General features: G+C 38.6%; 1 protein-coding gene across 1 annotated transcript in view; it reads right to left on the bottom strand.

The window, feature by feature from the left end:
- LOC137399855 (pleckstrin homology domain-containing family G member 1-like) overlaps positions 1-27,017 on the bottom strand; it is a 49,780-nt gene extending 22,763 nt beyond the window's left edge. Inside the window, exons 1-5 of the mRNA XM_068086096.1 lie at positions 26,730-27,017; positions 9,929-10,023; positions 9,547-9,663; positions 4,711-4,864; positions 1,615-1,809 (exon numbers count right to left, since the gene is read on the bottom strand). Of these exons, the coding sequence (XP_067942197.1) occupies positions 1,615-1,809; positions 4,711-4,864; positions 9,547-9,663; positions 9,929-10,023; positions 26,730-26,819 (651 nt within the window). The 5' untranslated portion in view covers positions 26,820-27,017. The remainder of the gene's footprint in view (positions 1-1,614; positions 1,810-4,710; positions 4,865-9,546; positions 9,664-9,928; positions 10,024-26,729) is intronic.
- Positions 27,018-27,369: the final 352 nt, after the last annotated feature.

Below are 27,369 nucleotides of genomic sequence, written 5' to 3'. Positions count from 1 at the left end.
GTAGGGCCTCAGCCGGGCCTCTCGTGTGAAGTTTTAAAAAATTCTATCGGAAAGTATCAACATTTTTCTATTTTTTGAGATTTGTTTTGTTTTAGGTGATGTAACTGACGAGACTTTTTAAATTAAAATAGGCCAAACTTGACCGCAGTTAAAACGTTCAGAAAAAAGACATCTTTTTCATTTAAGCGTTTTAACAAAGATCAATTTTGCCGATTTTATTTCAAGTTGTTTGGTATAAAATTTGATGTTTTGCAAACCTTTATAAAGGTCGTTAACACTGTAGGACTACTGTAGGACTACTGCATGACTACTGCATGACTACTGCAGGACTACTGCATGACTACTGCATGACTACTGCATGACTACTGCATGACTACTGCATGACTACTGCATGACTACTGCATGACTACTGCATGACTACTGCAGGACTACTGCAGGACTACTGCATGACTACTGCATGACTACTGCATGACTACTGCAGGACTACTGCAGGACTACTGCAGGACTACTGCAGGACTACTGCAGGACTACTGCAGGACTACTGCAGGACTACTGCAGGACTACTGCAGGACTACTGCAGGACTACTGCAGGACTACTGCAGGACTACTGCAGGACTACTGCAGGACTACTGCAGGACTACTGCAGGACTACTGCAGGACTACTGCAGGACTACTGCAGGACTACTGCAGGACTACTGCAGGACTACTGTAGGATTGCTGTACGACTGCTGTAGGACTACTGTAGGACTACTGTAGGTAGCTGCCAGTGTTTACTTATAAATATAAGAAACATCTGGTGCATCATTGCCACTGATGATGATAATAATGACGTCTAAAAACTACTAAAAGTTGATGTTTGTCTCTATGGCTTCGAATAAAGTGATATTCTACAGCGATAAAAACCGTCTCCATAGCCGTTGGGCAAATAACTTTTCGAATAAATGATGTTGAGGTTGAGTTATCTGAAGCAATTTATCATTGCGTGGGAACGGACCAAACAAATCCGTTCGAGTTAACCTTGTGTTTGAGATGAAATGTTACATTTTATTCGAGGGCGAGTTGTCAGAGTTTGACTGTACTTAGCCGCGGAAAGTTCCTAAAAAGTTGGGACGGGTCAGCCGGCCAGCCGCCCTAGGGAATACGGGCCTGGTTCACCAATAAGAAAAAAAATTCAATTTGGGACTAGTTTGTAATTGTGAACTGCAGGTAAAATGGTGTGGGCGAGGTCGCCAATGCAATTTGATCGCTTGCTGCCATTTGTTTTTTGGACTATCAATGAACAAAGCTATTTAATTTCGCGTTTTCGCTCGTTCGTTATGATAGTTTAGTTTCGCACATGAAATTTTCGCGAAAGGATGACTCCGCGAAAACACGAAAGTTAGATTAGGCAAATACATAAGTGTCCTAGGGTAGAACTAGGAATCTACTGGCATATGACAGCAGTAGCACTTGTATTAATAGGACTAGGAATCTACTCGCATATGACAGCAAACTACTGGACTACTAATTATACTGAATATTTTTTTCTTTCTACATTTTCTTCAATTAATAAATAGTTAGAAATTCAACATTATATCTGTTTCGATCAGTTGTGTGGCAATTCTTTTTGTTTACCTCTCGAAGTAGTTTTCCAAAATGGTCAGTTTCCCTGATGGCAAGTAGCAGTTCATGCAGTTCTCTTGTCTTCACGTCCATCTCTGTCAACCTCTTGCAGTTATTGATCTCTTCAGCACAACTCGCCATACATTCACACGCATTCACCAAAAGAGGCCAAGCATCTTCTGTCTCTTCTACTGATTCCAACAAATTCTGTAATTGCAATTATAGATTATAGATTGCTTATGAATGCTTTAGACTTTAGAGTGATGCATATTGATAAAACCTTACATGATGACTTTTGACTTGCAAAGTTATTGATAATGAATATTGTTCTTTATTGGTAGCCATCAATCATTTTCCAGGACAAATATATTGATTAACAACCTGTTCTTTTATCATTTCATATGGCATCAATAATAGTTGGGGTAGGATTGCCACCGACTGAAGAACATTAGTTATACAGTTGTTTAGTTTAGCAGTCATTGTTCTCAGCCATTGTTAGTCATAGCTACTACTGTAGGACTACTGTAGGACTACTGTAGGACTGCTGTAGGACTACTGTAGGACTGTTCTAGGTAGCTGCCAGTGTTTACTTATGAATATAAGAAACATCTGGTGCATCATTACATAATAGGAATGACTAATTTAGCTATCTTATTCTACTTGCAGGATCACTAGAGCAAACACTCTCTTTTGTTAGATTTGAGTTAATGAGTTAGGAATCCCTAACTTGTGTCCATCATAATGGTGCGTTTTCACACTGGCCAACACCGTTTACACTGGCCAACACCGACTCCGATTAGCAGCCAATACCCCGACTCAGACAGGTACCTCAGACATTTCATGTATGGGTGCCTACAACGACTCCCCCTCTACATTGCAACAATCGAACTATTTTTGTCGGTACCAACAGCCAATCACAGTGCTTCGCCGTTCTGACCTTAACCCGACCACGCGAAGACGAGTACACATAAAAATCAACGCGCTTGATGTGGAAAATTATATACTAGTACTACACTACTACTGCTCCTACTACTACCGCTAGAAGCAACTACTGAATGCCGAATGGAGTCTTCTGATGACGATGAGATTTTGTTGATGGCAGGATCGGCTGCGGCAGCTCTGACAGTCTGTATTATATGTAATTATATGTTTGTATATATTTTATATGTCTGTAGATATTTTATTATATGTGTTGTCCTTTTTATTATAGCCTTGTTACTCGTTATGCTATCAATTGTCGTCGTTTATGTTGTCATATCAACGCACTAGCGGGCCTAATTATTGGCCATTTAAACATTGTTAGCCGGTGTTCCTACTCGGTCCAGTTAGCCGGAACGGGAAATTTTATTGTATATAAGGGAGCAACGCTCACTTAGGAGACAGAGCAAATGGCCGTACGCTCCTCGGCTAGTGAATTTCCTTCGCTAATAAAACATTGAATGAAATCACACGCAATTTATTTCTGTATGAAATAATCTAGATCGTGCCAAGTAAGAGCCGGCAAATTCTTTTACAGTAGTACTAGTAGTAGAACTAGTAGTAGTACTAGTATTAGTCGTACAACTAGCTATTCACTTTTAATTGATTTAAATAAAAGTTCACTATCAGAAAGAGCACGAGGGAAAGTCTAATGACAGCCTCCTAGCCTCTCATTAAACCTAGCCCTTTCGTTTCATAAACTTAGCACTGTCATTAAAGCGTAGGCTCATTCAATCAGAGGCTCCTAGCTTCTGATTGGCTGATGAGCGTCCGATTTGTCGGTGCAACCGGGCACTGCTGGGTTTCACCAACACCGACTTTCAGATCGGTACCGACACCGATCTCTCTTTTTACACCTACCGACGCCGACACCGACTCATCAAATTTGTCTGTGCTCGACAAAATTAGTGACAAAATCGGCCAGTGTAAACGCACCATAACAGACAGCAATATTTCACACAACACTAAAAAGGTTGGCTGGTTAAAAAAGTGGCAGGCCAAAGGTGGTTTGTAGTTCTAACCAAACACAATTTAACAAAATAGAGAGAGGGTGAGGCTTCACAAACCAATCAAAAAGACTGAAGCATCATAGATCAACCAAACCAATTAAGTGAAATATTTGGTATTAAGTACTGGATATATGTATATACTTCAATTATAATCAATCGCCACCATAAATCTAGTCTGACTCCAATCTCAACTGTAGCTTGAAACCCTTTAGTTTCCTTCCTTTTTGAGCATTTCAATATCCTTATGCATGTGGGGTGTGCATACCCCATATGGTATGTGCATACCACATATGTTATGTGCATACCATATATGGGATATGCATATCATACAAGGGATACACATTTGGGATATGTGTATGAGATACGCATGTGGGATATGTGTACAGAATACGCATACGGGATCGGTGTATGTGATATGCATACAGGATATGTGTACATGCAGGATATGCGTATGAGGTATGCATACAGGATATGCGTATGAGGTATGCATATGCGATATTCACATGGTGTTCCTGTTTTGATGATGAGCCCCTCACAATTGCAGGAAAGTTACCATAGCTTTTACAATGAATAGTTGAAGGATAGTTGAGACTCTGAGGCTTTGTTAGTAGGCTACTGGAGACATGTCTCAAGGTATGTCTCAGGCACTATCAAAAACTATGTCTTGAGACCTTTACAAATAGGTAATGCTCATAAGCTATGATATGCTACAGACAGATGTGCTCAACGAATGTTTAGATTGCTCTTATTGAGGTCAATAGTTAATCCTCTACTCAAAATAGTAAATACTGTGCTGATTGCTGATATGATTATGAAGGAAATGTATAGGATAATTATATATGTATGTATGCTCATAGCGCTCAGGCCTCTATAATGGCTCTCATTTGAAGATTTTTTTTATAAATCTATATTAGGGAATCGATAAAACCTTTATTAATGACAAAATAATAATATTTCACATCATTAGTTTTAAGAAAGTGAGTCCCTGGTTAGTACAAGAGTTTGAAGTAGTTGAACAAAGGCTTCTCAGATCAATGAGATGCGATGTCATTCAGTTATAGCTTTATTATAGTTAAACATAGTGAAAAAAGGTACTAGCAGTTGCCTTAGACAACTATACCTTCAGTATAAGATGGTACTTCAGTATCCTCTGAACAGGCTTGTGGAGGTAACTAGACAGTGGTAGAGGGTGGCCCAGGGATCTTTGCAGATCTTGCAAAATTGTTGTCAATACCGGGTTCTTTTGCTTCAGTTCAAAAAGCCGCTCATTTGCCCTGTAATCAGTTATAGATAGTTCTTTACAGCCTTAGTAAAAGGATGCCAAACCACTAAAACAACAGATGACACCTTGAAGATGAGAAATGAGTTTTTTGTCATAGTTTGGTGGGCGTGACAGTTTTATGAGCAAATAAAATAGATTATTTATTATCCCTATCATGAGGCTTAGAGAATTAAGATCGGCAGACAATATCTGCTATCATCTTTATATTTGGTCTTGAGAAAGTCTAAATGGTCATCTTATGATGACAAGTGGATCCAGCAACAGTTTCGTTCTGCTTTTATATTAAAACTTTATAAACACCGCAGTTTTAGGTTAAAAACGACCTTTCTGCAGCATTTATACAAAGCTCAAAACTGAAAATATATAGCTCTTTGAATAATGAGTGAACCCTGAAAGAGTTTCCAACTAACATAGGTGAAAGTCATTAAAGATTTCAGCTTTACCAAGTGCTAACTATCGAGTACTCAGAGTACTCATATCAAGTACTCATGATCACATATCGAGTACTCATAATCACATATCAAGTACTCATGATCACATATCGAGTACTCATAATCTCATATCGAGTACTCATAATCACATATCGAGTACTCATAATCACATATCGAGTATTCATTATCACATATCGAGTATTCATTATCACATATCGAGTACTCATAACCACATATCGAGTACTCATAATCACATATCGAGTACTCATGATCACATATCAAGTACTCATGATCACATATCGAGTACTCATAATCACATATCGAGTACTCATAATCACATATCGAGTACTCATAATCACATATCGAGTACTCATGATTACATATCGAGTACTCATGATCACATATCGAGTACTCATAATCACATATCGAGTACTCATAATCACATATCGAGTATTCATTATCACATATCGAGTATTCATTATCACATATCGAGTACTCATAATCACATATCGAGTACTCATAATCACATATCGAGTACTCATAATCACATATCGAGTACTCATAATCACATATCGAGTACTAATAATCACATATGGTAATGGCTAATGCTGTTATTGTTGTTGTTGTTGTTAGTGCTACTTTTGTTCGCTAAAATAGAAAATATACCTTAGTATAATTTTGAATTAAGTCATACCACAAGAAACAGATTGTTACCAACTTTTCAAAATAAATTATATTAAAAATGGGGTCAAGGTTGTAAATCGACAGCAATAAATAAATTGGATAAGTTAACAACTGTGTGGAACTTAACGGTTCATTAGGTCATATACCTATTTGGGTTTTGCCATGGCAACAAACCGGATTTCATAAAAATTGATTAGTTATGTTCATAGATCACTTTATGAGAACTTGCCCACAATTATTGATTGCACATGTTTATAAATCGCTTCATGAGAACTTACCAACAACTATGTTTTCAACTCTACTGAGGAATAATCTTTTTGAGTAACATTATTGTTACAAATTCTAGTAACTATTTACATGCACTTCTTGGATTAGCCAAGTGCACAGCATAAATTACCATAAAAGTTGATTGTTAACAGTAGAGCAGGTGTTGCTGCTCTACTGTTCTAATCCATAGAGCAATTGAGTTTTAAACTAGTGGTATGTTGTGCACCTCATAAAACGCACCTACAACGCCTGAAAGAAGTACGATGCTCGCCCTCTCTGTGTTCATATTATTCATTATAAGTTATAGTGAAAACAAAACCGAATTTTAAAGGTAGGTGATGAAATTTTAGATAGTTTTAGTGATGGTTTTTAAAGTTTAAGGTGATCTAATTGCCGGGATGGTTCAGGATTAAAATTGACAAAACTTGATTGTGGTTGAAGGTCTCAGATTCAAGAGCAAGCGATTCAAGCCATTATGACGTCTATTATAGTTTCGCTTCGACAAAGAGGCGCATCGCTGCAGCTTGATAAGAAAGAGCAGCGATCGAGATTGAGAGCAGCGATCGAGAGAGAGAGCTGCGATCGAGAAAGAGAGAGAGCAGCGATCGAGAAAGAGAGAGAGAGCAGCGATCAAAAGAGAGAGAGAGCAGCGATCGAGAGAGAGAGAGAGAGAGCAGCGATCGAGAGTGGGGTTGGGGTTGGGCAGCGATTTGGGGGGTGGGGGGGTGGGGGGGGGGTACTCCCCCGGAGATTTTTTAGCATGAATGCCCTTAAATTATGCTGTTTTCCATAACTTAAAACCCTGTGTTGTGTCCAGTAAGAAATTAAAAGTGGGCTTAGCTCCACAACCCGTGTGCTTTATGACTATGGAGACTCCAGGTTGTAGTGTGAGTGAGTCAAAAAACCTTATGGATAATCCACACAGACCCCAGACACAAGACAGTCCCATCTCCAAGCCACCATGAGTATTATTATATGATAAGCTCAGTCACTCACTATTTTTTAAAATACAGACTCTAAATTCATGACAGTCACTAATTCTTACTCACCTTTAAAGAAGTTATCTATTGGCCCATGCCGTTTCATTATGAATCGAAAGAAACGAAAAAACTAATAATAATAAGCAAGAATTTATTCAAAACTACCATCCAAAACACAAGAGAAGAATCCAAGCAATGATTAATCTTAAGCTATTTGAGGATTCCACAGGGCGGCCGACACAGGGTCCCGTCGATTGTGTCCATTTATAGAAAACTGATCGGTTCTCAGGTTTTTAACAAAAAACAATCTAGTTGATCTGCTATAATAGCAAAAAACTAACTGAAGAAATTAAAAATCAGTAGCTTAATTCTCTCGTCCCGAAAACGCGCACTGCTGTCAGTGTGATGAACTCGAGCTAATATAAGTTTGGGAAGAAAAGGAAAAAATGTTGTGTGAATATTTCACTTCATTCCGATTTTACCGCATTTAATAAGATATGAGTGGGTACGCCTCCTAGAGAGTACCCCTACTAATTCTTCTTAGGGGTACGCCGTACCCCTGCATAACCCCCCATTTCGAACACTTGTTACACTCTATTCAATAACTTGCAGTAGTACAAACACTGCTGTCTGTTACACTCTATTCAATAACTTACAGTAGTACAAACACTGCTGTCTGTTACACTCTATTCAATAACTTGCAGTAGTACAAACACTGCTGCCTGTTACACTCTATTCGATAACTTGCAGTAGTACAATATACTAGTAATTTCTAACTAGTAAATTGATGCCAAGCATGCAAAAAGTTGACCTAATGCTGTCTAATAGAATGAATACATGAATAGGCTTATGCATCTATTCATAGCGAGGCAATCTGCGCTGCTGCAAAGTCTAGGCCAACTGTACAGAGCATAAATACACAGTGAAATATTAATAACTAACTGACATTCATGTAAAACGTAAAGGTTCATAGTGTTAAGCTGCCACTCACTGTCACGCTTCTGAAATCATCACATAGTTTAGCTACGTAATTGATATTTGGCATGGGAAGCTGTTTGTACTCAAATGGCTCTTGATAAAAATGCTACAACTAATCAAGGAAATCACAGACAAGTTTACACAACCTTTACACTGTTTATATCTCTGTGGACAATGTCAAGGACATACACTGTACCATTTACAGCTGGTTAAAAGCTGTTCGTTTGACGGTTGACAGATATTTGAAAATTGGAAGTTAATATAATATTAATTAGATTTATTACTACAGATAAATATGAATACTCATCGTATTTATGCAACTTGAGAACTGTCTAGTGCCAGTTCAGTCACATTTTCAAATTATGTAAGAGTTGAACTTAATTACCAAAAAATGACTTTTTCAGTGACTAGAACACACCTAATACTTGTTCAGTGACTAGAACACGCCTGATACTTGTTCAGTGACTAGAACACGCCTGATACTTGTTCAGTGACTAGAACACGCCTGATACTTGTTCAGTGACTAGAACACACCTGATACTTGTTTAGTGACTAGAACACACCTGATACTTGTTCAATGACTAGAACACACCTGATACTTGTTCAATGACTAGAACACACCTGATACTTGTTCAGTGACTAGAACACACCTGATACTTGTTCAGTGACTAGAACACACCTGATATAAGACCTCCATTAAACAGAGCAAATATGGTAAACTTGATTGCAGCAAAACACTGCAATGTTTACTGCGCTGATTGGTGGATGTGGCAGCTGCATGTATGTTAGTATATAATAATAGATGAACCTCGGATAACTCCCAAAATTTTGGCCCTCATCTGAACAGCCAGATTGGTGAGGAAGGCCTATGATGACATTTGGGAAAAATTAATTAAAAACGTGTAATTATAATTGGTCTTGGTTGATTAAGCATTAAAGCCAATATTTTAGCGTCCAAAGTTGATATGCCCAAACGGCTCTACTGATCAACCTAATAACAGTTCTTACAAAAGCAGTCAAAGTGCAAACAATGTGATTTTTTCACTGTAAGTGTGATTTTTTCACTGTAAGTGTGATTTTTTCACTGTAAGTGTGATTTTTTCACTGTAAATGGGATTTGTTTCTTTGTAAGTGTTATATGCTAATCAAAGCTGTCAAAATGTTGCTGAGTTTTTATTTCCAGCAATGATGTGCATGCTTCAGTTAAGCACTTTAGATTTCACCTGCAATGTCAGATACAATAGACAGACCAATACCCAATAGGCATTGTTATGTAGGTACATGTATGCAGTAGGCATGTAATAGGCATGTAGTAGGCATGTCATAGGTCTTACCTGTGATATCGGGTGCAGTAGGAAGAATACTGCTCAAACTCATCACTCCTCATTAAGAAGCTGTTGGCTATGTCAGCTAAACTGTAGTGAGCCGCCACGAGGTCCACCAGCAATGCTCTGCAAGACACTTCATAAACTTACCCAATTACATTCTTTAGGGTTTTTTACTGCCACACCTCTTACTCAGCTTAGATTGTGGTAAGCGGCTTGTCTCATGGCTTGTCTCATTATATCAGTGGAATTGATAAAGTATCCTAGACACAACCAGAGAGATCAGAATATAAAAGCTAGCTATTCTCATTTGCAGCAGAGTTTTAATCGCGGCTCTTACCACTCTCCACTCTATTCTAAGCGCATGCAAGAAAGATGCTTTTGTACTCACTTGTTTAAACTGTATATAGACGCGATGTTGCTAAAAACTGTTGTCACATCATCGTGGGTAATGCCATCCAAGAATGTGAAACAAGGGAGGTACATCTGTAAAATGTGAAACAAGGGAGGTACATCTGTAAAATGTGAAACAAGGGAGGTACATCTGTAAAATGTGAAACAAGGGAGGTACATCTGTAAAATGTGAAACAAGGGAGGTACATCTGTAAAATGTGAAACAAGGGAGGTACATCTGTAAAATGTGAAACAAGGGAGGTACATCTGTAAAATGTGAAACAAGGGAGGTACATCTGTAAAATGTGAAACAAGGGAGGTACATCTGTAAAATGTGAAACAAGGGAGGTACATCTGTAAAATGTGAAACAAGGGAGGTACATCTGTAAAATGTGAAACAAGGGAGGTACATCTGTAAAATGTGAAACAAGGGAGGTACATCTGTAAAATGTGAAACAAGGGAGGTACATCTGTAAAATGTGAAACAAGGGAGGTACATCTGTAAAATGTGAAACAAGGGAGGTACATCTGTAAAATGTGAAACAAGGGAGGTACATCTGTAAAATGTGAAACAAGGGAGGTACATTTGTAAAATGTGAAACAAGGGAGGTACATCTGTAAAATGTGAAACAAGGGAGGTACATCTGTAAAATGTAGCATAAAAATCAATAACTAAATTGGTAAGAGGCACTAACACAAACAAGTCATTACAGTTGACCCTTGCCATGTAGATATGTACAGCCGACACTCGCCTATGATTTTAATTCATTCTTGTGCTGGCATCGTAAAGCGAACATTTCATATAGAGGGGTATAGAAACCTATAGTAAATTTCTAAGGCAAACATCCCTGATAAAAGTTATCAAAATTTGATGTATGGTACTGTACATATTAAAAATTAGTTGCAAAATAATATATTTAAGTTTACTAGTTTACTAAGCTATAGCTACCTACAGCAACTTTAGCCGCTATGATCTGCAATAAAATGTAACGTTATAATCTAATATGTGCAGTGTGGCAGATATATAACATAAACGTTAAATTTAACTTAAATGAATTTAGCTTACTAAACACATATTTAAAGCTAAGTTTTAGCATGTATTTTTTCCTATTTTACTAAACTTAAACTTTTTCATCACTGAAATTTTATCACTTATCTGTTTTCAGTTTCGTTTTCACAATAACTAATAACGAGTAACGCCGAACTGAGTGAGATCAAGCATCATTTCCCTTTCATTCGTTGTTAGAGGAATTTCAGCGAATAGCGTATTGTCATATTTGTTAATTCGATGCAATCGTCACACCAACTGTCAAATATCAACTTTGAGAACACTTTTTGTTGGTGTCCTATGGCGAAAAATATTTCGTATGTAGAGGGCAAAATATCAGCGTGTACTACAATGCAGGGCGACAAAACTATATTACGAGGTCATCATAACCCGAGGGCTATGGTATAGCCATTCATTGTAGAACGCTGAAATGCCTGTTAAAAACTGCCCACCAATACATTGGAAGGCACAGCAATATTATTCCTGTTTTTGATGCAAGGCTGATTAGCATCAGGGACCTTCTTCATCAGATAAAACAATAGGAAAAAGCTAAACAGTCACAAATGTGTCAGAAGATCTGTATACTCGGGCTAAGATGAAATGTGTCAGAAGATCTGTATACTCAGGCTAAGATGAAATGTGTCAGGAGATCTGTATACTCAGACTAGGATGAAATGTGTCAGGAGATCTGTATACTCAGACTAAGATGAAATGTGTCAGGAGATCTGTATACTCAGGCTAAGATGAAATGTGTCAGGAGATCTGTATACTCAGACTAAGATGAAATGTGTCAGGAGATCTGTATACTCAGGCTAAGATTAAATGTGTCAGGAGATCTGTATACTCGGGCTAAGATGAAATGTGTCAGGAGATCTGTATACTCAGGCTAAGATGAAATGTGTCAGGAGATCTGTATACTCAGACTAAGATGAAATGTGTCAGGAGAACTGTATACTCAGGCTAAGATGAAATGTGTCAGGAGATCTGTATACTCAGGCTAAGATGAAATGTGCCAGGAGATCTGTATACTCAGGCTAAGATGAAATGTTGAAGATTTGTATACTCAGGCTAAGATGAAATGTGTCAGGAGATCTGTATACTTAGGCTAAGATGAAATGTGTCAGGAGATCTGTATACTCAGGCTAAGATTAAATGTGCCAGGAGATCTGTATACTCAGGCTAAGATGAAATGTGCCAGAAGATCTGTATACTCAGGCTAAGATGAAATGTGTCAGGAGATCTGTATACTCAGACTAAGATGAAATGTGTCAGGAGATCTGTATACTCGGGCTAAGATGAAATGTGTCAGGAGATTTGTATACTCAGGCTAAGATGAAATGTGTCAGGAGATTTGTATACTCGGGCTAAGATGAAATGTGCCAGGAGATCTGTATACTCAGACTAAGATGAAATGTGTCAGGAGATCTGTATACTCGGGCTAAGATGAAATGTGCCAGGAGATCTGTATACTCAGACTAAGATGAAATGTGTCAGGAGATCTGTATACTCGGGCTAAGATGAAATGTGTCAGGAGATTTGTATACTCAGGCTAAGATGAAATGTGTCAGGAGATTTGTATACTCAGGCTAAGATTAAATGTGTCAGGAGATCTGTATACTCGGGCTAAGATGAAATGTGTCAGGAGATTTGTATACTCAGACTAAGATGAAATGTGTCAGGAGATCTGTATACTCAGGCTAAGATGAAATGTGTCAGGAGATCTGTATACTCGGGCTAAGATGAAATGTGTCAGGAGATCTGTATACTCAGGCTAAGATGAAATGTGCCAGGAGATCTGTATACTCAGACTAGGATGAAATGTGCCAGGAGATCTGTATACTCAGGCTAAGATGAAATGTGTCAGGAGATTTGTATACTCAGACTAAGATGAAATGTGTCAGGAGATCTGTATACTCAGGCTAAGATGAAATGTGTCAGGAGATCTGTATACTCGGGCTAAGATGAAATGTGTCAGGAGATCTGTATACTCAGGCTAAGATGAAATGTGCCAGGAGATCTGTATACTCAGACTAGGATGAAATGTGTCAGGAGATCTGTATACTCAGGCTAAGATGAAATGTGCCAGGAGATCTGTATACTTAGGCTAAGATGAAATGTGTCAGGAGATCTGTATACTCAGGCTAAGATGAAATGTGCCAGGAGATCTGTATACTCAGGCTAAGATGAAATGTGTCAGGAGATTTGTATACTCAGGCTAAGATTAAATGTGTCAGGAGATCTGTATACTCAGGCTAAGATGAAATGTGCCAGGAGATCTGTATACTCAGGCTAAGATGAAATGTGTCAGGAGATTTGTATACTCAGGCTAAGATTAAATGTGTCAGAAGATCTGTATACTCAGGCTAAGATGAAATGTGTCAGGAGATCTGTATACTCAGACTAAGATGAAATGTGTCAGGAGATCTGTATACTCAGGCTAAGATGAAATATGTCAGGAGATCTGTATACTCAGGCTAAGATGAAATGTGCCAGGAGATCTGTATACTCAGGCTAAGATGAAATGTTGAAGATTTGTATACTCAGGCTAAGATGAAATGTGTCAGGAGATCTGTATACTTAGGCTAAGATGAAATGTGTCAGGAGATCTGTATACTCAGGCTAAGATTAAATGTGCCAGGAGATCTGTATACTCAGACTAAGATGAAATGTGTCAGGAGATCTGTATACTCAGGCTAAGATTAAATGTGCCAGGAGATCTGTATACTCAGACTAAGATTAAATGTGTCAGGAGATCTGTATACTCAGGCTAAGATGAAATGTGCCAGGAGATCTGTATACTCGGGCTAAGATGAAATGTGTCAGGAGATCTGTATACTCGGGCTAAGATGAAATGTGTCAGGAGATCTGTATAGACGGGCTAAGATGAAATGTGTCAGGAGATTTGTATACTCGGGCTAAGATGAAATGTGTCAGGAGATCTGTATACTCAGGCTAAGATGAAATGTGCCAGGAGATTTGTATACTCGGGCTAAGATGAAATGTGTCAGGAGATCTGTATACTCAGGCTAAGATGAAATGTTGAAGATCTGTATACTCAGGCTAAGATGAAATGTGTCAGGAGATCTGTATACTCAGACTAGGATGAAATGTGCCAGGAGATTTGTATACTCGGGCTAAGATGAAATGTGTCAGGAGATTTGTATACTCGGGCTAAGATGAAATGTGCCAGGAGATCTGTATACTCAGGCTAAGATGAAATGTGTCAGGAGATCTGTATACTCAGGCTAAGATGAAATGTGTCAGGAGATTTGTATACTCAGACTAGGATGAAATGTGTCAGAAGATCTGTATACTCAGGCTAAGATGAAATGTGTCAGGAGATCTGTATACTCAGGCTAAGATGAAATGTTGAAGATTTGTATACTCAGGCTAAGATTAAATGTGTCAGGAGATCTGTATACTCAGACTAAGATGAAATGTGCCAGGAGATCTGTATACTCAGGCTAAGATGAAATGTGTCAGGAGATCTGTATACTCAGGCTAAGATGAAATGTGTCAGGAGATTTGTATACTCAGACTAGGATGAAATGTGTCAGAAGATCTGTATACTCAGGCTAAGATGAAATGTGCCAGGAGATCTGTATACTCAGGCTAAGATGAAATGTTGAAGATTTGTATACTCAGGCTAAGATTAAATGTGTCAGGAGATCTGTATACTCAGACTAAGATGAAATGTGTCAGGAGATCTGTATACTCAGGCTAAGATGAAATGTGTCAGGAGATCTGTATACTCGGGCTAAGATGAAATGTGTCAGGAGATTTGTATACTCAGGCTAAGATGAAATGTGTCAGGAGATTTGTATACTCAGACTAAGATGAAATGTGCCAGGAGATCTGTATACTCAGGCTAAGATGAAATGTGCCAGGAGATTTGTATACTCAGGCTAAGATGAAATGTGTCAGGAGATCTGTATACTCAGGCTAAGATGAAATGTGCCAGGAGATCTGTATACTCAGGCTAAGATGAAATGTGTCAGGAGATCTGTATACTCAGGCTAAGATGAAATGTGTCAGGAGATTTGTATACTCAGGCTAAGATGAAATGTGCCAGGAGATTTGTATACTCAGGCTAAGATGAAATGTGCCAGGAGATTTGTATACTCGGGCTAAGATGAAATGTGTCAGGAGATCTGTATACTCAGACTAAGATTAAATGTGTCAGAAGATCTGTATACTCAGGCTAAGATGAAATGTGTCAGGAGATTTGTATACTCAGGCTAAGATTAAATGTGTCAGGAGATCTGTATACTCAGGCTAAGATGAAATGTGTCAGGAGATCTGTATACTCGGGCTAAGATGAAATGTTGAAGATTTGTATACTCAGGCTAAGATGAAATGTGTCAGGAGATTTGTATACTCAGGCTAAGATGAAATGTGCCAGGAGATCTGTATACTCAGACTAGGATGAAATGTGTCAGGAGATCTGTATACTCAGGCTAAGATGAAATGTGTCAGGAGATTTGTATACTCAGGCTAAGATGAAATGTGTCAGGAGATCTGTATACTCAGACTAGGATGAAATGTGTCAGGAGATCTGTATACTCAGGCTAAGATGAAATGTGTCAGGAGATCTGTATACTCGGGCTAAGATGAAATGTGTCAGGAGATTTGTATACTCAGGCTAAGATGAAATGTGTCAGGAGATCTGTATACTCAGACTAGGATGAAATGTGTCAGGAGATCTGTATACTCAGGCTAAGATGAAATGTGTCAGGAGATCTGTATACTCAGGCTAAGATGAAATGTGTCAGGAGATTTGTATACTCAGGCTAAGATGAAATGTGTCAGGAGATTTGTATACTCGGGCTAAGATGAAATGTGTCAGGAGATCTGTATACTCAGGCTAAGATGAAATGTGCCAGGAGATTTGTATACTCAGACTAAGATGAAATGTGTCAGGAGATCTGTATACTCAGGCTAAGATGAAATGTGTCAGGAGATTTGTATACTCAGGCTAAGATGAAATGTTGAAGATCTGTATACTCAGGCTAAGATGAAATGTGTCAGGAGATTTGTATACTCAGGCTAAGATGAAATGTTGAAGATCTGTATACTCAGGCTAAGATGAAATGTGTCAGGAGATTTGTATACTCAGGCTAAGATGAAATGTGTCAGGAGATCTGTATACTCAGGCTAAGATGAAATGTGTCAGGAGATTTGTATACTCGGGCTAAGATGAAATGTGTCAGGAGATTTGTATACTCGGGCTAAGATGAAATGTGTCAGGAGATCTGTATACTCAGGCTAAGATGAAATGTGTCAGGAGATCTGTATACTCAGACTAGGATGAAATGTGTCAGGAGATCTGTATACTCAGGCTAAGATGAAATGTGTCAGGAGATTTGTATACTCAGGCTAAGATGAAATGTGCCAGGAGATTTGTATACTCAGGCTAAGATTAAATGTGTCAGAAGATCTGTATACTCAGGCTAAGATGAAATGTGTCAGGAGATTTGTATACTCAGGCTAAGATGAAATGTGTCAGGAGATCTGTATACTCAGGCTAAGATGAAATGTGTCAGGAGATTTGTATACTCGGGCTAAGATGAAATGTGCCAGGAGATCTGTATACTCAGGCTAAGATGAAATGTGTCAGGAGATTTGTATACTCAGGCTAAGATGAAATGTGTCAGGAGATCTGTATACTCAGGCTAAGATTAAATGTGTCAGGAGATCTGTATACTCAGACTAGGATGAAATGTGCCAGGAGATTTGTATACTCAGACTAAGATGAAATGTGTCAGGAGATCTGTATACTCAGGCTAAGATGAAATGTTGAAGATCTGTATACTCAGGCTAAGATGAAATGTGTCAGGAGATTTGTATACTCAGGCTAAGATGAAATGTGTCAGGAGATTTGTATACTCGGGCTAAGATGAAATGTGTCAGGAGATTTGTATACTCGGGCTAAGATGAAATGTGTCAGGAGATCTGTATACTCAGGCTAAGATGAAATGTGTCAGGAGATCTGTATACTCAGACTAGGATGAAATGTGTCAGGAGATCTGTATACTCAGGCTAAGATGAAATGTGTCAGGAGATCTGTATACTCGGGCTAAGATGAAATGTGTCAGGAGATTTGTATACTCGGGCCACGATGAAATGTGTCAGGAGATCTGTATACTCAGGCTAAGATGAAATGTGTCAGGAGATTTGTATACTCAGACTAAGATGAAATGTGTCAGGAGATTTGTATACTCGGGCTAAGATGAAATGTGTCAGGAGATTTGTATACTCGGGCTAAGATGAAATGTGTCAGGAGATCTGTATACTCAGGCTAAGATGAAATGTTGAAGATCTGTATACTCAGGCTAAGATGAAATATGTCAGGAGATCTGTATACTCGGGCTAAGATGAAATGTGCCAGGAGATCTGTATACTCAGGCTAAGATGAAATGTGTCAGGAGATCTGTATACTCAGGCTAAGATGAAATGTGTCAGGAGATCTGTATACTCGGGCTAAGATGAAATGTGTCAGGAGATTTGTATACTCGGGCTAAGATGAAATGTGTCAGGAGATCTGTATACTCAGGCTAAGATGAAATGTGTCAGGAGATCTGTATACTCAGGCTAAGATGAAATGTGTCAGGAGATTTGTATACTCAGGCTAAGATGAAATGTGTCAGGAGATCTGTATACTCAGGCTAAGATGAAATGTGCCAGGAGATCTGTATACTCAGACTAGGATGAAATGTGCCAGGAGATCTGTATACTCGGGCTAAGATGAAATGTGTCAGGAGATTTGTATACTCGGGCTAAGATGAAATGTGTCAGGAGATCTGTATACTCAGGCTAAGATGAAATGTGTCAGGAGATCTGTATACTCGGGCTAAGATGAAATGTGTCAGGAGATTTGTATACTCAGGCTAAGATGAAATGTGTCAGGAGATCTGTATACTCAGGCTAAGATTAAATGTGTCAGGAGATCTGTATACTCAGACTAAGATGAAATGTGTCAGGAGATCTGTATACTCAGGCTAAGATGAAATGTGTCAGGAGATCTGTATACTTAGGCTAAGATGAAATGTGTCAGGAGATCTGTATACTCAGGCTAAGATGAAATGTGTCAGGAGATCTGTATACTCAGGCTAAGATGAAATGTGTCAGGAGATCTGTATACTCAGGCTAAGATTAAATGTGCCAGGAGATCTGTATACTCAGGCTAAGATGAAATGTGCCAGAAGATCTGTATACTCAGGCTAAGATGAAATGTGTCAGGAGATCTGTATACTCAGACTAAGATGAAATGTGTCAGGAGATCTGTATACTCGGGCTAAGATGAAATGTGTCAGGAGATTTGTATACTCAGGCTAAGATGAAATGTGTCAGGAGATTTGTATACTCGGGCTAAGATGAAATGTGCCAGGAGATCTGTATACTCAGACTAAGATGAAATGTGTCAGGAGATCTGTATACTCGGGCTAAGATGAAATGTGCCAGGAGATCTGTATACTCAGACTAAGATGAAATGTGTCAGGAGATCTGTATACTCGGGCTAAGATGAAATGTGTCAGGAGATTTGTATACTCAGGCTAAGATGAAATGTGTCAGGAGATTTGTATACTCAGGCTAAGATTAAATGTGTCAGGAGATCTGTATACTCGGGCTAAGATGAAATGTGTCAGGAGATTTGTATACTCAGACTAAGATGAAATGTGTCAGGAGATCTGTATACTCAGGCTAAGATGAAATGTGTCAGGAGATTTGTATACTCAGGCTAAGATTAAATGTGTCAGGAGATCTGTATACTCAGGCTAAGATGAAATGTGTCAGGAGATTTGTATACTCAGGCTAAGATGAAATGTGTCAGGAGATCTGTATACTCAGACTAGGATGAAATGTGCAAGACATCTGTAATTGATAATAATATAAAGCAAAAACTACAAAGAAGTGAATCATACATTGGTAAGTTGCTGTTAAGCCTGGTTTTCATATGACAGCGCAAGGCGCGCAACAAGGCGCACGATGTCGTGTGTAGGCCGGCTGTGATGTGGAAACGTCAACGCACGACGATCTGGCGACGTGCGTATGCTGATCGCAAGGATCCGACGAAATGGATCCTTGCGACAGGTGCGCGTGATGATGCATCCCACAATACACCGCTTGACCTTTTCAACCTATCCCACAACTCAAACGCAGAGCTGTTTTCCGAAGAATTCAGTCTTCCGTACAAAAGAGTAAGCCTGGTTTTCATATGACAGCGCAAGGTCGCAACAGAGAGCTGTTTTCCGAAGAAATCGGTCTCCCATACGAAAAAGTAAGGAAATTATCCACCCTGTCCAATGCAAGCATGGCGCCTACGCGCGCTATGGAAACACTGCATCGCAGCCCAAGAAATGCATTGCGCACGATCACTGGGCCACGCACGATCATTGCGCTGTCATATGGAAACCAGGCTTTAAAGATCAAGTCTTAAGTCTCATAGTAAAACTTCAGCAGATGTAAGGTGTACGAGGTGTACGAGGTGTACGAGGTGTACGAGGTGTACGAGGTGTACGAGGTGTACGAGGTGTACGAGGTGTACGAGGTGTACGAGGTGTACGAGGTGTACGAGGTGTACGAGGTGTACGAGGTGTACGAGGTGTACGAGGTGTACGAGGTGTACGAGGTGTACGAGGTGTACGAGGTGTACGAGGTGTACGAGGTGTACGAGGTGTACGAGGTGTACGAGGTGTACGAGGTGTACGAGGTGTACGAGGTGTACGAGGTGTACGAGGTGTACGAGGTGTACGAGGTGTACGAGGTGTACGAGGTGTACGAGGTGTACGAGGTGTACGAGGTGTACGAGGTGTACGAGGTGTACGAGGTGTACGAGGTGTACGAGGTGTACGAGGTGTACGAGGTGTACGAGGTGTACGAGGTGTACGAGGTGTACGAGGTGTACGAGGTGTACGAGGTGTACGAGGTGTACGAGGTGTACGAGGTGTACGAGGTGTACGAGGTGTACGAGGTGTACGAGGTGTACGAGGTGTACGAGGTGTACGAGGTGTACGAGGTGTACGAGGTGTACGAGGTGTACGAGGTGTACGAGGTGTACGAGGTGTACGAGGTGTACGAGGTGTACGAGGTGTACGAGGTGTACGAGGTGTACGAGGTGTACGAGGTGTACGAGGTGTACGAGGTGTACGAGGTGTACGAGGTGTACGAGGTGTACGAGGTGTACGAGGTGTACGAGGTGTACGAGGTGTACGAGGTGTACGAGGTGTACGAGGTGTACGAGGTGTACGAGGTGTACGAGGTGTACGAGGTGTACGAGGTGTACGAGGTGTACGAGGTGTACGAGGTGTACGAGGTGTACGAGGTGTACGAGGTGTACGAGGTGTACGACATGATATAGATGGGAATCAACAAGAATACAACATGACAATACCTGGAAAACTGAAAGTCTGGCTTTTAAGAAATTTGTGCGATGTAATGTAATATCATACAGTAGTATCTCCTCCCACTTTAGCATACAAATAAAATTACACTAATACTGGCGTACAATTTCCTTAAGAATTTAGTGAATAAACTAGTCGTTTGTGACCAACAAGTGTCATAATAGATCAGTTACTCGTGAGAAGCAAAAGACATAATTATGAGAAAGGTTAAAACTCTAATTGTGTTGACACATTTTAAAAACACAGATCAAAAATACTTGGTAACACATTGTTTTGCCATATTATCATCCAGTGTATCACCCAGTTCCGACTCTGATAGCCTGACATCCCATCAGTACTAATCATTCTAAAAGGTTCCTGTACCCGCATGCAATCCTTGTTTGATCATGATGAACTCATAGATTTTGTAACACACGCTGTGTGCCAAGACAAAGAATGCACTGAGACACCTGCACTGGTGCACTGTAGAAACCTAGTAAATGTCTTTTTATAACAACCTGTAAACGTTTTTTATAACAAATGTCGCAACATATCTAAATTAGGAGCATTTTTGTGGAAAATGCTGCAGCAGTTTTTCATTAGATTGTGAAAAGATGTTAGTATGTTGTATATGATGTTAGTATGTTATATATGATGTTAGTATGTTATATATGATGTTATTATGTTATATATGATGTTAGTATGTTTTATATGATGTTAGTATGTTATATATGATGTTATATATATGTTATATATGATGTTATATATATGTTATATATGATGTTAAATGATTCATAGTTTAAATTGTAGGAAGCAAGTCGAAGCTAACTAAGGTTGGGATGAAAATGTTTGACAAGGTTGTTGCAAATGTTTAGACAAATATACAAAACAAGAGATTAAGATTGTAGTAAGATACATCGGATAAGGATGTATAATTACTTTAGTTGATAGTGAAGTAAAATCAATGTTTTGTCTAAAAATGATGCGATTTTTATCATATATCGTAAAGCCTCTATTTGAACGCCATGGGGAATTATTTTTCAAACCTTTCCCTATAGTGGCAGTCAAATGCAAGTGGCATTCAAATAGAGGCAGGCGTTGTATTTTTCAAATAGTTTGTCAGAATTTTGGGAGGAGAATATTAATTCTGTTACGAGTGAAGCAAATGTCACCTAAATTTTGACTACCCTTCGGGCGGAGTGACATTAACCCTTTTAGATACAAGAAATCTGCTAACTTATCTCCAACTTGTCATAGATTTCTACCAGTTGATATCTATTCCTTGCCATTAACCTGCAATGGTATTGTAACCAGTTAAAGCTTTGTATTTTAAAAGCTTAATATTTGTTAAAGCTTTCAATTTTTTACTTAATTTTAAATTTGAAGGCATATTTTTATTGTATAACTTTATTTAACAATTTTGAATAAAAGCTCATTGTACTCATTGATATGTTTTTACAGTTTGAAGCCAAAACTGGCTTTTTATGTGCAATAGAAGAGGAGTTAGGAGCCTCGATTGATCCTAGGCTTTATATAACTGCAAAGATTCTACTAAATAATATGCTATAAATCTGCCAACTTATAAGTTATATGATAATAATATATCAAATGCTACAAATATATATATTCAAGAACAAATTATATAAACAAATGATACTTATAACACATGTAAAAAAAATTAACGTTTTTGAAACAAAAATTCTTGCATCGTTTGGGCGACCAGTTGTGTTCTAGTTGTTGCTTTTGTTTAAAATGATTTTATATTCTGGTTGTCCAATACATTTCACAAGGTCTTCTAACCTCAAACTCATTTCTGCACTGCTGAACTAGTCAATATTAGCGTTCAAGCAATTTGTCTGACAGAGCAAAACTTTTACGGGTTGCATTTCGCACAAATAACGATAAACTTTTAGCTACATATGTGCTGAGCACAACTTTTAGCCGAAAACTAGTCGCTCGTATACCATTGTAAATGTAAACTATTTTTCACATATGTCGAAGTATCAAGACTGCGTTAAATGAGAAACTACTGTTAGCGTGATACAGTTATTGGTTGTTTCTATGGTATTGCTTTCAAGAATTTAACGAAACAACCGAAACAACCGAAAAAACTTTGGAGTTAGAAAACAGACTTACATACGAACAGAAACGGCGAAAGAATTAATTTTTATTGATGTAATTGGGTCATTAATAGTATTGTTTTGTGGACACCTTTTTACTGATCTCATGCTATTATGGGTTCCTAAAGATCAAAGATTGACAATGTAGCATTCAATTAGTGGTGGTCAAATAGAGGTGGTGTTCAAATAAAGGTGGCGTTCAAATAAAGGTGGCATTCAGTTAAAGGTTTACAGTATTTTTTAAACAGTTATATTTTCTAACCCAAAAATACAAATTACCAAAAAATGAACTGTCAGTATTTAATCTAGAGTGAAATTTCCATTCATATGAATGGCCAAACGTTACTTTTTTACAGTAGTTGCAGCCGGACAAAAGATTTCAACAGTTTTAAGCAAATTATAAAATAGAAATTACATGTATTAAGAATTATTATGTAGCAACTTGTAATAAATGTAACAGAATATTTAGATTTGGACACAGTGACTCTGAACCGAAATTTAAGAGAAAGCGTGTGGTACACTACTGTAATGGACATTGACCGCATAACTTATATACTGGACATCTGATTGGGTAACCGCTCACCCTTGGAATCTGAAAATAAATAAAGCTAGCCTGGCTAAAAGTACTTCTTGTATGTTAGCGCTCAGTCTATTATATAATAACTACGGTAGCTCGAAAAGGTGTCTATAACAAACAATAATGCTACAAGGCAAGCGTAGAAAGGCACCAAATTGGAAATTCCATGCTTCAACTTCGATGACAAAAAATTGTCCTTAAAAACTGTTTTACAGTTTTGAAGAACCTAAATGGATGCAACTAGGATGCACTGAAAATGAATATAATCAAACCCAGATTGCAATAATAAATCACTTCAGCCAGTCACACACATTCATTTTAAAATGATGCATCTGCACTGCTTTGGCTATACAAACGCCACACTTCATCAATGTATGTAGCCAAACCTTGACAGCGATATGTATTCTGTACATGCTGGTTAAACTGCCCATACATATTCGTAGAAAATGAATGCATGAGATGCAATTTTCCAGCTAACTATTCTGAAGCACCAGCTAGTCACAGATGTGGTTGCCTGTGCTCCAGCTAACTATTCTGAAGCACCAGCTAGTCACAGATGTAGTTGCCTATTCTCCAGCTAACTATTCTGAAGCACCAGCTAGTCACAGATGTAGTTGCCTATCCTCCAGCTAACTATTCTGAAGCACCAGCTAGTCACAGATGTAGTTGCCTGCGCTCCAGCTAACTATTCTGAAGCACCAGCTAGTCACAGATGTGGTTGCCTGCGCTCCAGCTAACTATTCTGAAGCACCAGCTAGTCACAGATGTGGTTGCCTATTCTCCAGCTAACTATTCTGAAGCACCAGCTAGTCACAGATGTAGTGGCCTATCCTCCAGCTAACTATTCTGAAGCCCAGCTAGTCACAGATATGGTTGCTTGTTTCAATGGCAGACATGTGGCTGGACAGCAACTCATAAACAAGCCAAAGAATGAGAATCAAAGTGGCTGGCACTTACTTTTTCTGGTCAATGAGCCAATGGCAGCAGCATCGGCAGCACTGGTCCAAACCTAATTAACTGTTGAGGCTGTTAAATTAATTATGAAAGTATGTCTTGAGAGTCAATTAGCTACAGTGCAAGCTAGTAATTACAAACAGAGGTTTCTAGATTATGGTGGAGGGCAAAGCTCTGTAAGTTAGACTTTAGTCTGAGCAGTTTTAATTCCTGTTCTTCCTGTTTGACTTGAAGAAAATGAGCGACTGTCACAATTTATTTTTTACGACTTCTCATCTATTTACTAATGCGTGGTTGGGCCTCTTATGCTGACTGATATTGTTTCACCCATGGCTGTCTTTGTAGGTGCAACATTCCCTCAAGAGTCCCATTGGTAAGGTGTTATACCTAATCCCACTTGACTGACCTGACTGGCTTTATTTCTCATAACTCTATTGTGAAACTGTATACATGTAGGGTATATCACAAAACAAGCCAACACGCCTTTGTCTGTCTTAAATCTGATAGCGGGATTTCGTTTTCAGTAACATATGTAGATGGGAATGGTTTTCGGAAGTTAATATGTCCTGAGATGGCTATAGCACAACTTGTTAATATGTCCTGAGATAGCTATAGCACAACTTGTTAATATGTCCTGAGATGGCTATAGCACAACTTGGTGTTATGTCCTGTGATGGCTATAGCACAACTTGTTGTTATGTCCTGAGATGGCTATAGCACAACTTGTTGTTATGCCACTAAAGATCATTAAATACCTGACCAAAACACCAGCAACAATATTCTAACAACACATTTTATTTTTGCCTGAGGCAGATAGCATTTAGGTGACTTATATGTTAGAAAGCTGTTGTGTCTACATATGTAGCTTTGTGAATAGATGAAACTCTAACCGTGTTATTCTGATACGCCTGGTCATGAAAATAGATACTCCATTAGGCAGCAGTGTCAGTTTTAGTAGGTGTTCCTTAGTGTAAAGCTTGTTTTTTAGTATAAGCTTTGGGTTTTTCAGAATATATTTGTTTCTTTTAATATGTACATAGTTGATAAGACGGATATACATGGTTGATAAGACGGATATACATGGTTGATAAGACTGATACATGGTTGATAAAACCGATGTACATGGTTGCTAAGAATGGCTCATAATGGCTGCATGCAGGAACATCTCAACAAAACCAAACTCATGCCAAGCCGCTCGTGAAGTCTTTAAAGTATTCTTAAAGAGCCACGATGATTGGTCTGTTAACAGTTACACAAAGCAATTGTGCAAATCAATACAGCCACCGGTCCAATAACCACTTGAACCTGTCTTGGAGGGCTTGATTACATTAGGAAAATGATAAATGAGGTAATATTCTATACATCATATTGTAGCATTTTCAAGTCAAGGTAGATTTCAAGGTTCTCTATCAGCAGACCTTTAAACATTTTGAAATCACAGATACTGTTAGTCTAATAATTGAGGAAGGTCTTCCTTTTGCCATTTTTTAGTCTGGTACAGATAATATAAGCCATGAAACACTCATTGGAGAACTACTGATGTTTGATTCACTGTTGATTTGCTGTTGATTCGCTGTTGATTTGCTGTTGATTCGCTGTTGACTTGCTGTTGATGCTGTTTACCAACTCACACTGTTTTGGTATTAGGATATTTAATCCAGTGAATCACTCTTGTCAAAACTTGTCAAATCTTGTCAAGACACTCTCTTTTCTCAAAAATCTGAAGGGTTGCTGACTAAATTAAATTATTAATCCCCACCTTTTACTTATGGAAAAAGTAGTTTGAACTTCTGGAATAAGAACTCAGCAACGTAAAAGCTAACTGAAGTTGCCTTTAAGCTAACTTGTTGACATACAAAAAAGCTATTCAATGTTGTGCCCTAAACTGCCAGGAAGCAACTATACAGCATGGTACCACTGCATGTGCTATTTGACAACAAGTTGCAGTTAGTATGCTTTTCTTGTATACGCCAAAACATATGCGATTAGCGGACTACTTTTTGTAGTAGAAGATTAAAGTGATGGACATCCTTGCACATTATTATTATTATTTGTAATCATGACCAGAGAACAGCTTTCTAGTAGCCACAAAAAAAATAGTACAAAATAATCTCACAATCGTGGAGTAGCAAACAAGCCAAGGCATGTCAGCCTGCGACACTTACACATGCTAAGGCATGTCAGCCTATGACATGTAAACATGCTAAGGCATGTCAGCCTGCAACACTTAAAAATTACATTAAAAGTTAATAGCGACTCATGGACATGTATGATTGTTTTCCTTAGTGAAAAGCTTAGAATTCGTTAGTTGGTTATTTTTTGAGTTTTCCATATACAAATGGTCATGGGTTACCTCATTGCTTTGAAGTATATGATTTTGTCAAGAAACTGTCAGTTATGTGTAATACTAGTTACTTGGATGTAAATATAGTCAAAGTGTGTCTAAGATAGCTTACAGACTCACTATTGCTAGTTACTTGGATGTAAATATAGTCAAAGTGTGTCTAAGATAGCTTACAGACTCACTATTGCTTATATATAAAAACTAGAAGAACAGAAGAACTAGAAGAACATTACGACTAGAATGCTTAGTTTGTGTTTCAGTTACATACATATTTATCACTATCTAGAAAGAGACTCTCAAGACAAATTAATTTAAGTACCTAAAACATAACTGTTACCTTTATGACACTTACTCAAATTGTTTCACTACCACTTACCCTCAAAACATCCTGAATATCGCTGACATAGTTCTCCTCTGTTGTTATCAACTCCGTAAGTATTTGCCGTTGATTCTTAGTAGCTTCCATACTCCTTATTCCTATCTCAACAATGTAAGATCTATAATTCCTTTCAGCAGTCCGAGTGCTTCAACACTTACTGTGTTGGTGATGTGCTTACTCTTGCACCTTTAATTTAGGCATCAGCGCTTCCCTCGATCCGGCCTCACCGAACGAATAATTGCATAGCTAATGCTTCATAAGATTTCTCTCCTCTATGATTAGGGAAGAAATAAACAAAGCTGGTCGCGGTAGTACTGTGGTGGTACTATCTACTGTACTCTCATATCTCTCACGCTTGGCTGAACAACCCAACTGCCTATTAATAAGAGTAGGTATGGAGGCTGAAGAACCAATTAGAACAGGCTGTGCTAGATGAGTCTTTCCTAAAAAGGAGGTTGGTAAGAATCTTAATATAAATATATAAATCTCTAAGTCCGTCATTTGGTGTGTTCAGCTTTAGCTATCAAAATTCAGAATTTCAATCCAGCATGAATTTTTGAGATCAATCCATGCTGGATTTGATTTCGGAACCTCGCATTCTCCTGATGATGTGCTAAACCATTGAGCTACATGAGAT

Source organism: Watersipora subatra, chromosome 7 (genome assembly GCF_963576615.1).
Source record: "Watersipora subatra chromosome 7, tzWatSuba1.1, whole genome shotgun sequence".
NCBI classification, from domain to species: Eukaryota; Metazoa; Bryozoa; class Gymnolaemata; order Cheilostomatida; family Watersiporidae; genus Watersipora; species Watersipora subatra.
This window is presented reverse-complemented; position numbering and strand designations above follow the sequence as displayed.